Raw genomic sequence first — 12,310 nt, forward strand, 5'->3', positions numbered from 1 at the left:
ACTCGAGCCAAGTACCATTAAATTCAGAAAAAGGTTATTTACAAACTGGCTACAGAAAGCATTTGGAACAAAGTCATTTTCTGCATATGCTTTCAGCACTGAGATGCCTTCCTGGATCAGTTATGACTAGCTAAATTTTCTTGTTCTGGTCATATTGGTGATAGATTTTGAATTCTCCCTTTAGGAGCTCACCATTTATAATGAAGCTTACGACTTAGATTTGCAACTTGCAAACTTGTCGAGGCATTCAGAAAAACTGAAACAAATGACAGGGCAAAGACTGTTGCTCCAGGCAAGTTCTATTTCTGTCTCTCTGGGCAGAATTTTTTTTTTGGTTTTCAGAGTTTGGGACAAACGCTTTCTGTGCTGACTAACTCAACTACCCTCCCGCTGAGGGGAAAAAAACGTCAAACCTCTCGACAATCAGCTCATTTACAATATTATGGTCTACTTAGGGTATCTAGCAGTGGGAATGTAAGTACTCCCCATATTCCTGCAGCATAGGAGACAGAAGCAAGAGTAGAGGGGTGGCTTTCAGAGACCATCCCTCCTCCATGCTTCCAAATGCCTAACCCAGCAAGCCCGTTGGCCTGGTTTCCCAGTTGGGAAACTAGCTCCCTTTCCTGTCGTCTAGGAGAGACAGATGATTGAGTCAGTGCAGAGGCGAGGCCTCGAGTGTTCATTAATTGACCAATTAGGGGCTTTAATTGGTGGCGGGTCAAGAAAGCCACCTTTGGATTGTCTTTGCCAATCATTAAATGAGTTGGCAAGGAGGGGGTGAGTCTTCCCACACAAACATATTGTCACATATTTTCCTCACCACCTTTGTTGCCACTTCCAAGGAGTGTTCAGATCCAATTGTATTGTCTCTCACACAAACTGGATAATGCGACCTTTCTCTGAAACTATTGCAGACTCAGTGACTCTCGGCAAGCAGCTTGTATTCTTTATAAATGCACCAATTGTTTTCGCTGCTGCACCTAGTCCTCTTGGCTTTGCAAACTATTCTTTCCAAATGGTCCAAAATGTCCAGCCAGTAATCTAATTTGATGTTTCAGGTAACACATCTTAAAATTGTATAATATCCATTGGTGTACAAAAACTTTTACTTGCCAGAAACAAATCACACGTGATGTATTCTTTTACCAGGCACATGAGGATCCCATGTATGACTTAATTAGAGAAAACAAACGGTGTGAAAAGGAAACCAGGTAAGCATTACAATAGTAAGCATAGATTGACAGTGAAAATAATATCTGTTCTATTACTGATTAAAAACAAAATAGAAATAATGAAAAACATGGAGTGAAATATGTGCCTAAAATATATGCCTAAAAGCAATAGGGCAGTGTTTTCCAAATTTTTGCCACTGTGACCTTATTTTGAGGCTTGAAAATTGATGTGCCTTCTTGTGAGGGGGGGGAGGGGTGGGGGAGGAAAACTTGTGACAGTAGAACCTGTCTGTTAGTGTGAGAGTGCAGCTCTTATAACTTGGTCAGGCCTGCATGATGGCCATTGCTGCAACAGAGTTTGTAACTCCAAGGTTTCTACGCACAACCTTTCTTAGGTATTTTTTGTTTGTTCAGGGGATGTGTGTGTAGCTGGTTGGGCTAGCATTTATGTTCTGTTCATAGCCATCATTAAGAAGGTAGTGACGGACTGTTGCCTTAAACATCTGCAGTCCATTGGAATAGATGGACTCACAATGTATAGGGAGGGAGTTCCAAGGTTTTGACCCAACACTGAAGAAATATATTTCTAGTTCAGCATGGATGAGTGGCTTGAAGGGTACCTTATAGTTGTATGGTGTTGGAGAAAATAATGAGATTAAAGTGTGAACAATCTCCAAAACGAATTATTTCCATTTAAGAATATTACAAGAAGCAGTTGAGAAAATTGTTGATGTCATGATCTTCCAAAACTCTCCTAATTCAGGAATGCTCGCTTAGTTTGGAAACTGTCAATGTCACTCCATTATTTAAGAAGTGCTAAAGAATATAAAACTAGGAAATCATAATATTTTACTCTCATATTCTCATTAAAAAAAATCTCTCCTTGAAATAGCGGACCAAACCTGTGTGCAGTACTCAGTGAGGTCACACCTACATCCTTTAGTCTTGTGGTATGACTTCCCTACTTCGAGATTCCATTCCTCCTGCAATAAAGCTTCCTAATTATTTCCAGGCACACTAATTGGGAGCAAAAGTAGGCCATTCTGCTCCTCAACCCTGCTTCACTATTCAGTAAAAACGTGGCTAATCTGTTTGTTTTGAATTCCACATTCCCATCTATCCCCAGTGACCTTAGAATAAGGGAGTAAATCTACCACCACCTTTGAAAATATTTTGTATCCTATCTACTACCTTCTGAGGCAGAGTTCCTCAGTTGCACAACCATGAGGAAAAAAAGAAAGTCCTCATCAGTATGATAAATATATTTTTCCTTAGATGTAACAGAATGTACTGAAACATAGTACAGGTACACAATCCTTTGTCTGAAATTTCGAAATCAGAAAAACTCCAAGATCCGTAATGTTTTTCATGGAGTGTGGAGTGTCGTTTTGGCGTGCAAACAGGTGGCTCAATTCCACACCCACTTGAACCACATCACTCAGATGTGACGTGGCGGCGTGGCCCAGAACTGGCAGGCATCAATTGTGTCTCATCACTTGTACTATTCACAAGTTGCATCTGCTGTTAGGTAATTTTGTTTTGTTTCATTGTGAAAATGTCATTTATTCTGAAATCCGAAAAATCCTGAAATCCGAAAAACAACTGCCCCCAAGAATTTTGGATAAAGGATTGTGTACCTGTATTTCACTTTTCCAATTCTTCCAACCAAAATGGTTAACTTCATATTTTTTTGTCACATTATAAGTCACATGCCAATTGTTTTTCCTCACCCACTTCACCTACATTCCATAGCAGACTTTGCATCTTAAAAACTTGCTCTCCTATCTATCTTTGTAGCACAAATAAACTTGGCTTTGGTTGCTTCATCCAAGTCATTAATGTATATTGCAGATGTTAATTAGCAATTGCTTGAACCATTCTCCTATTGATGATTTGCGTAAGTTGTCCTTTTTTTATAGAAGTTGAATAGATTTTCTCTGGTAATTGAACATCATAGTCAAAATAAAGAATAACTCATTTGAAAACAAAATTCTGAGTGAGCGTGGTTGGTTGTTCTAATTACTGTAATGTGACACTTTCTTTTAGGATACAACAGCTGAAACAGATGTTAGAGGACACCACATCAGACAGTAACAGTTCCAGCTCATCAGATTCTGTAGATAGGCACAAAAAGAAGAAAAAGAGAAAAGAAAAGAAGAGAAAGAAGGAAAAGAAGAAAAAGAAGAAACACAAGTCTAGAAAACCAAGTCATAGCTCTGACTAAGACAAAAGACTGAAATATTTTCTTTTCAGTAAAGAAATATTTATGTTCATTTCATTTTGAGCAGCTTCAGAAATTTGGTATTCTCAACAGAATGGGGCAAAACTGTAGAAATACACTCAATACCTGAACTTGACTAAAGTTAACATGCTTCCCTTTCTAACAGTATACAGGCATTGGGTTGGATTTTATGTGCCCTCACCGGGGTGTTCCGGATAAGTGGAATGCATCTGAAACAAGGGTGGTTACTCAGCCTAGCATCTTCCCACACACCCTGAACTCACTTTCGTAATTTGGTAGATGGGCTGGCATTGAAACTGAGAACAAGCACAACACATTGAAGTAATTCAGGTATACAAATAATTATTTGGTAGTTTAGAACTTGAGGACTGCTGAAAAAGCCACATCTTATCAACACGTTTTGTTTTGTACTCAGCGGAGTAATTCACGTAATAACAAAGTAAAGGGAAATCACCTTTACACAGAATGAGAGGAGAACGCTGATTGGTTAGTAAGTGGACTCTAGTAGAGTTGTTGACATGGAGAATGTATCTTAATGATGATGACTGACAGTTAACTGCTATGTTTTGTTTAAATATCTATGTTATTCAAGGCAAGTTGACTGATTGTTCAAAACATTGCCCTGAGAGAGGGAAATCACAGTGACTGATACTTGTTTTGCTGCATTGCATTAGGCACAATATTTATCCATATTCTGTTTGCAAAATATAGTGCCCTGTGAATCAATATTTATAGCTGTCAGCACATGTAAATAGTGCCATGTTGCAACCCTAGCTGACAATCTTTAAATTAATTGCTAACATGACTCTTTGCACACTTGGGATTATGTAGCAAACGCTGTTGAATTGCAGAATCAATTATTATTGAGTTTTCTAAGTACAAGTTGGTTGGGTACAGTCAACACCTTGCTTTTTGCTAACAGCCAAAGGGATATGCTATTGATGCAATTTGCCAGCCTTTGGGACATATGGCCTCCATACCCAACATCATAACATTGGAATTACCCCTATACTATATTCTCATTTGTATGGTAGGTAAAAAGTCATTTGACTTGATGGCAACCTGAGCAGCACTCATGTTTCCTTTTGCATAGTACTAATGTGAAGCAGCTAGCTTCATCTGTTGATGAAATATTTGAGCTATCTTACACTTCAAGGGTAATCTAAGGTAGACCAGGCATTTTTCAGGACCAAAAGTGCCAATCTGATGTCCCTTCATAATTTTGCACCATATATGGTGAAAAATCTTCTGGTTATTAGCTATTATTCTACAGGATGGTTTTGATACATCCCTATTTCAGCTTCTACCTTGCATGGTGAGTAAGTGACACTGTTTGTGATCTAAGTATTTCTTGGTCATTTCCCTAATAAGTGCCCAGTGAAAAGCTGCAACAAAAATGAGCCTTTTCTTTCTAGCAATATTCAACTATTTGAGTCAATTGAGCTTGTTACAATTCCAATTAACCCCAATAATAGAATACTAGAGAAACTCAGCAGGTCTGGAAGCATCTGTAGAGAGAAAGTTAGCATTTCAAGTCTGGTATGATATATGAAAGAAGTTGGAATTTTTAATAAATATAAAAATTTGGTAGAGGCAGAGGCCCAGTGCAAAAGACAAAGAATTAATTTAAGATGGAGAAAGAGAAACAGTTGTAAATGATAAATCAAGGTGTGAAAAAGAGGGTATGAGTCCTCTGTATTAAGAGCAAAGTAAGCAAGATATGAATGAGACAGAAATGTGGCAAGCGGGGGGAAGGGAATGTAAGAAAAATGGAGAACAGACAACTGATTGCATTATGTCGTCTTCACTTTTCTTTCATTCTGTCCCAAAGCCTTTTGTCTCATACACTGCCTCTGTCAAAATAAGAAAATAAAATTTTCAACACTTGTTTGTTCTGAAGCAGAATCATTCTGGAATCAAACATTAACTCTGTTTCTCTACCACACCTGCTGAGTTTTCCCAGCAGTGTCTGTTTGAATTCTAGTATCTGCAGTGTATTGCCTTGACTCCAATATCATATTGCCATGCAACTGGTAAATAGGCCTGGGTGAGTGTGTAGCTTTAATTTGGAGTGTAAGGTAATCTACCTAGCAGCTCTAGAAGATGAGATCTCCTTCCACTGATGTGCAGAAGTCCCATTGAGCACCAATTTAGTCTGCGTCCAGCATGTTCAGATTGGAGGGCAGGCTTATTGTCGATCCTGGATTAGTGGTGCTGGAAGAGCACAGCAGTTCAGGCAGCATCCGTTTTTACCTTATTGTCGATCCGTCAGTTGCCTGCTGAATTTCCTTCTGTGAAAGCAAGCTCTTTGCATCAATATAACATTCTGTCCAATGAATTTGTGTTTCTAGCTGTTATATACCTGTCTGTTCTGCCAGATCAAAGACTAGTCTCAGTAGGAATGTTTTCATTCTAAAAATGTTAGCTGATGACATTACTATTATTTCTTAGTCAAATGCAGCATAAATGTAGCTTACAACAATTGAAATGCAAATCTGGCATAGGAGCACAATGACAAATGACATTCTAAAGCTGTTCTGTTATGTTCTACTGGAAAGGCAATGAGAAAAAAACCAGGTTTTTTTGTGGTGGACAGTGAGAGGTGGTTTTTTGCTCGAGTTAAAAGTTAATCATAATTAATTTACAAGTTTAGAATCCCTGTGATTTATATTTATCAAGAAATTAATTTTTAGGTGACAAAAATGTTATGCACGTGCTTTTAAAAAGATATAATTGAATCAACGTGTAGCAGTGAGATTGGGTTTATTTGTGAATTGCAATAAAGCTTTTGGATTGCGCTATTGGTAGATCAAGAATACTGTAAAGCTTCTCTACAAGCAATATTGATGCTTTATTTCCATATCCTAATTTTAACATTATGAAGCAAAGGAGTAACTTTGAAATATGATCCTTCAGTGTAGTAGATATCTGGAATATTCTAAATCTGATATTGTGGGGATTGGGTGTTCACTTGTGCTTTTTAAAAAGAATTTTTTTTTCCCAGTAACTTTAGGTTATCACATTTAAGTAAAAATTTGGTTGGCAAGGCAGTTTGTTCTTAGAAATAGTCTACTATTAAATAACAGCAGTAAATAGAAGTACGAGAAAAGTAGCATCTGTGGAGAGGGAAAACCCATTAATGTTTCAGTTAATTACCGTTCAGTAAAATTGCTGAAATGAAATGGCTATCCTAGAAGAACAGTAGACAAACTCCTCCTATATCCTCGCCAACAATACCACACCTTTTAGTAATTACTCTGTCTATTGTTAGTGAAGTCCTGTATAAGAATTACCTACAGCATTTTCCAACATTATAATGACTATTTTTGAAATAGTTCATTAGCTGCACAGTAGAAACAAAAATTTTGTTATAAGCAAAAGTCTGTCCTTTCTGTGAGTGGCATCATGAGTGAAAATCGATGAACATGCATTTAAATCTGTAGCAGTTTTATATAGCTTCAATGGATTATATGTAGAAGCTAAACAGAGTTCCGAGAAATAGAAGCAGTAGTGAGAGTGAGGAGGCATGTAGAGGGAAGGATATGAGGTTGGAAGTATGATGAGACTCCGGTAATAGAGAAGATAAAAGAGTGGTGAAGAAGTAAAAGGAAACATACTGGAAGAAAACAAATGTTCGAGTCAAAGATATTGTGAAAATATTCAAATCATATTAGAGACAGCTAACTGAAGAGCAGCAGGATTCTTGTTCATGTGACAAAAGGGTCAAAACCAGAGAAGTCTTCTGGTGAATACCCCCCTTCAAGAAAAGCTGCCCTTTTCCTTTCACTTTGGTCATCCCTGTTGGCTGTCTTGCTGTGTTTAAATTAATACAAGTTAAGAGAACATATGAAGGATTCAACCCTCTCTTCTACCTCTGTTACAGTCAAATAATTACCTCAGGGAAAACTGGCAAGAGGATTGAAGTAGAATAGTCAGATAGTTTTCTCCACATTAACCTCTAAATTATTCAACAATCTTCAAACTGGTTCACTTGGAGATAAATGCAGTTTTTCTTATTTACATTTAGATTTGCTGTAGAGTCTCTACACTGATTTCCCTCACTCCAGTAATGAAACACAATGGTGGAAGTGAGGTGGAGTGTTTATTTAAATGACAAGAGCATTCCTTTCAAAGCAATTTGTATTTATGTAGCTAACGGTCTGTGTGTGGTGAATTGGGTTCGAGGTAAGATCAGAACAATCCTGATCTAATCTATTACAGTAGTAAATTATATCCCACATCTTGATTATAGGCAAAAAGATGGAAGAGGTATGATATTAGAAAAGGTCTGTTTATATTATATCTATATAGTACTGGGATATCCCAAAGCTGTTTATATCTAATGATCTAACTTGAAATATAATCACTGTTCTAGTGCAGGTTATTGCAGCCAATTTGCTGCATAATCCCACAAATTGCAATATGAAAAATGAAAAAGTCTGTTTTTGGTGCATTGTGATACAAATGTTTGTCAGTACGTAGAAAGATCTCAGTTTCTGTCAGAATGTTCTCAGTTCAGGATAGATTGAACAAAATATAAAGATGGAATATAAATATAGGAAACAACAACACTGTCCCTAGGGAGAGTAACTCACCCAGACCCATTGCCCTACCCTATTACTGTACATTTACCCCTGACTAATGCACCTAACTCTCACATCCTTGAACACTGGACAATTTAGCATAGCCAATTATCCTACCCTATATATGTTTGGACTGTGGGAGGAAACTGGAGCACTTGAAGGAAACCCATGCAGACATGGGAGAAAGTGCAAACTCCACACACAGTTGGCTGAGGTTGGAATCAAACCCAGATCCCTGGCTCTGTGAGGCAGAAATACTAATCACTGAGCCACCGTGCAGCCCCTTTTTTTAATCAAAAAGAGTGAGACAGAAGGAAATATAAGCTAGTTAATTTAAAATGTGGCACAGAGAAAATATTATAAGTATTATCCAAGAAATAACAGGATACAGTTAGGATGGCTGTGTGAAAGAAAAATCAGGCTTGACCAATTTATTTTGTCATCTGCTGCTGGTTCTTTAAAAAACAATCCCCTGGCTTACTGCTAGTTTTTGCCACTTTTTGGATTAGTTTCACCTTAGTTTCAGATTGGATATTCTCTTTGACCACCTTTGTTAACCACAGGTCATTCAACTTTTTTATCTAATCCTTTTTAAATGGAATACATTTTTGCTCATTTGTTATGAGATATCTGCTTAAATGCCTGCCATTGCTACTCTCATTACTTTTAGCCTTTTTTTCTAGCCAGCTTTCTTCCTAATCTTTAATTGCCCTATTGGGTGTGATGGACTCTCAGGGGAATGTAGCATGAACAGCCAAGTTTCTGGTATCAAGACAAGCTCTAATGAAATGAGGGGTACATCGGGTTCTAAGTGATCGATTGTGATAGGGGAACTCTCTTGTCAGAGGCACAGAAGACATTTCTGTGGCCAGAAGCAAAAAAAATCTGAATGGTGTGTTGCCACCCTGGCGCCAGGACAAAGGATGTCTTAGAGAGGGTGCAGAATGTTCTCAAAGGGGAGAGGGACCAGCAGGACGTCATTGTACACATTGGAACCAAAGACATAGGGAGGGAAAAAGATGAGATTCTGAAGGGAGAATGTAGAAAGTTAGGTAGGAATTAAAAAAGGAGGCCTTCAGGCTGTAATATCTGGATTACGCTTGGTGCTATGAGCTAGTGAGGGTAGGAATACAAGGATAGAGCAGATTAGTGAGTGGCTGAGGAGCTGGTGCATGGATGAAGGGTTCATATTTTTGGATCATTGGAATCTCTTCTGGCGGTAGAAGTGACCTGTACAAGATGGATGGATTGCACCTGAATTGCAAGGGGACTAATATACTTAATCCCATTTGCTAGAGCTGCTCAGAAGGATTTAAACTAGTAAGGTGGGGGAATGAGACCCAAGAAGATAGTGAGGAAAAAAATCAATCTGAGGCTGGTACAGTTGGGAAAAGGAGTGAGTCAAACAGGGCAGGCAGGGACATAGCAGAAAACAAGGTAGAACTGATAAATTAAACTGCATTTACTTCAATGCAAGAGGTCTAACAGGGAAGGCAGATGAACTCAACGGTTGGGAACATGGGACTGGGATATCATAGCAATTACAGAAGTGTGACTCCGGGATGGACAGGACCTGCAGTTTAATGTTCCAGGATACAAGTGCTATAGGAATGATTGAAGCAGGGGAGCGCAAGAGAGGGGGGGGGGGACTGGTGTTTTTGATAAAGGATAGCATTACAGCTGTATTGAGGGAGGATATTCTCAGAAATACATCCAGGGAAGTTATTTGGGTAGAACTGAGAAATAAGAAAGGGATGATCACCTTATTGGGTTTGTATTAAAAGCCCTAAAATAGATAGCGGGAAATTGAGGAACCAATTTCTAAGGAGATTTCAATTATCTGTAAGAATAATAGGGTGGTTATGGTAGGGGATATAAACTTTCCAAACAGAGACTGGGACTGTCATAGTGTTAAGGGTTTAGATGGAGAGGAATTTAAGTGTGTACAAGAAAAGTTTCTGGTTTAGTATGTAGATGTATCTATTTGAGAAGGTGCAAAACTTGACCTACTCTTGGGAACTCTCGGGCGGCACGGTGGCACAGTGGTTAGCACTGCTGCCTCACAGCACCAGAGACCCGGGTTCAATTCCCGCCTCAGGCGACTGACTGTGTGGAGTTTGCACGTTCTCCCCGTGGCTGCGTGGGTTTCCTCCGGGTGCTCCGGTTTCCTCCCACAGTCCAAAGATGTGCAGGTCAGGTGAATTGGCCATGCTAAATTGCCCGTAGTGTTAGGTAAGGGGTAGATGTAGATGTAGGGGTATGGGTGGGTTACACTTCGGCGGGGCAGTGTGGACTTGTTGGGCCGAAGGGCCTGTTTCCACACTGTAAGTAATCTAATCTAAGGCAGGGCAGGTGACTGAGGTGTTAGTGGGGGAAACACTTTGGGGCCAGTGACCATAATTCTATCAGTTTTAAAATAGTGATGGAAAAGGATAGACCAGATGTAAAAGTTGAAGTTCTAAATTGGAGAAAGGCCAATTTTGATGGTATTAGGCAAGAACTTTCAAAAGCTGGTTGGGGGCAGATGTTCACAGGTAAAGGGATGGCTGGAAAATAGGAAGCCTTCAGAAATGAGATAATGAGAGTCCAGAGACAGTATATTCCCGTTAGGGTGAAAGGAAAGGCTGGTAGGTATAAGGAATGCTGGATTAGATTACCTACAGTGTGGAAACAGGCCCTTCAGCCCAACCAGTCCACACCGACCCTCCGAAGAGCAACCCACCTAGACCCATTTCCCTCTGACTAATGCACCTAACACTATGGGTAATTTAACATGGCCAATTCATCGAACCTGGGACCCTGATACTGTGAGGCAGCAGTGCTAACCACTGAGCCACCGTGATGACTAAAGAAATTTAGGTTTTGGTTAAGAAAAAGAAGGAAGCATTTGTCAGTTATAGACAGGATAGATCAAATGAATCCTTAGAAGAGTACAAAGGCAGTTGGAGTAGACTTAAGAGGGAAATCAGGAGCTCATAAAGGGACATGAGATAGCTTTGGCAAATAGAGTTAAGGAGAATCCAAAGAGTTTTTACAAAGACATTATGGACAAAAGAGTAACTAGGGAGAGAATCGAGCCCCTCAAGATGAGCAAGACAGTCTTTGTGTGGAGCCGCAGGAGATGGAGGAGATTCTAAATGAGTATTTTGCATCAGAGTTTTCTATGGAAAATGACATGGAAGATATAGAATGTGGGGAAATAGATTGTGACATCTTGAAAAATGTCCATATTATAGAGGAGGAAGTGCTGGATGTCTTGAAATGCGTAAAAGTGGATAAATCCCTAGCACCTGAGCAGATGTATTCTAGAACTCTGTGGGAGATATTTGCATCACCGATAGTCACAGATGAGGTGCCAAAAGACTGGAGATTGGTTAACATGGTGCCAATGTTTAAGAAAGGTGGTAAGGACAAGCCAGGGAACTATAGACCAGTGAGCCTGACGTTGGTGGTGGGCAAGTTGTTGGAGGGAATCCTGAGGGACAGGATGTACATGTATTTGGAAAGGCAAGGATTGATTAGGGATAGTCAACATGGCTTTGTATGTGGGAAATCATGTCTCACAAACTTGATTGAGATTTTTGAAGAAGTAACAAAGAGGATTGATGAGGGCAGAGCAGTAGGTGTGATCTATCTGGACTTCAGTAAGGTGTTCGACAAGGTTCCTCATGGGAGTCTGGTTAGCAAGGTTAGATCTCACGGAATACAGGGAGAACTAGCCATTTGGATACAGAACTGGTTCAAAGGTAGATGACAGTGGGTGGTGGTGGAGGCTTGTTTTTCAGACTGGAGGCCTGTCACCGTTGGAGTGCCACAAGGATCAGTGCTGGGTCCTCTACTTTTCATGATTTATAAAAATAGTTTGGATGTGACCATAAGAGATATAGTTAGTAAATGTGCAGATGACACCAAAATTGGAGGCGTAGTGGACATCGAAGAGGGTTACCTCAGATTACAACAGGATCTTGACCAGATGGGCCAATGGGCTGAGAAGTGGCAGATGGAGTTTAAATTAGATAAATGCGAAGTGCTGCATTTTGGGAAAGTAAATCTTAGCAGGATTTATACACTTAAAGGTAAGGTCCTAGGGAACGTTGCTGAACAAAGAGACCTTGAAGTGCAGGTTGTAAGCTCCTTGAAAGTGGAGCTGCAATTAGATAGGATAGTGAAGAAGCATTTAGTATGCTCTCCTTTATTGGTCAAACTATTGAGTACAGGAGTTGGGAAGTTATGTTGCATGTGTACAGGCATTTGGAAGGGTATATGAATAGGAAGGGTTTGGAGGGATATGGGCTGGGTGCTGGCAGGTGGGA

General features: G+C 39.6%; 1 protein-coding gene across 1 annotated transcript in view; it reads left to right on the forward strand.

Moving 5' to 3' along the window:
• The window catches only part of rp9 (RP9 pre-mRNA splicing factor), a 29,599-nt gene extending 23,384 nt beyond the window's left edge, over nucleotides 1–6,215 (forward strand). The window contains exons 5-6 of the mRNA XM_072560710.1: nucleotides 1,150–1,211; nucleotides 3,219–6,215. Coding sequence (XP_072416811.1) covers nucleotides 1,150–1,211; nucleotides 3,219–3,396 — 240 coding nt within the window. The 3' untranslated portion in view covers nucleotides 3,397–6,215. The remainder of the gene's footprint in view (nucleotides 1–1,149; nucleotides 1,212–3,218) is intronic.
• Nucleotides 6,216–12,310: the final 6,095 nt, after the last annotated feature.

This window comes from Chiloscyllium punctatum, chromosome 41 (assembly GCF_047496795.1).
Source record: "Chiloscyllium punctatum isolate Juve2018m chromosome 41, sChiPun1.3, whole genome shotgun sequence".
Classification (NCBI taxonomy): Eukaryota; Metazoa; Chordata; class Chondrichthyes; order Orectolobiformes; family Hemiscylliidae; genus Chiloscyllium; species Chiloscyllium punctatum.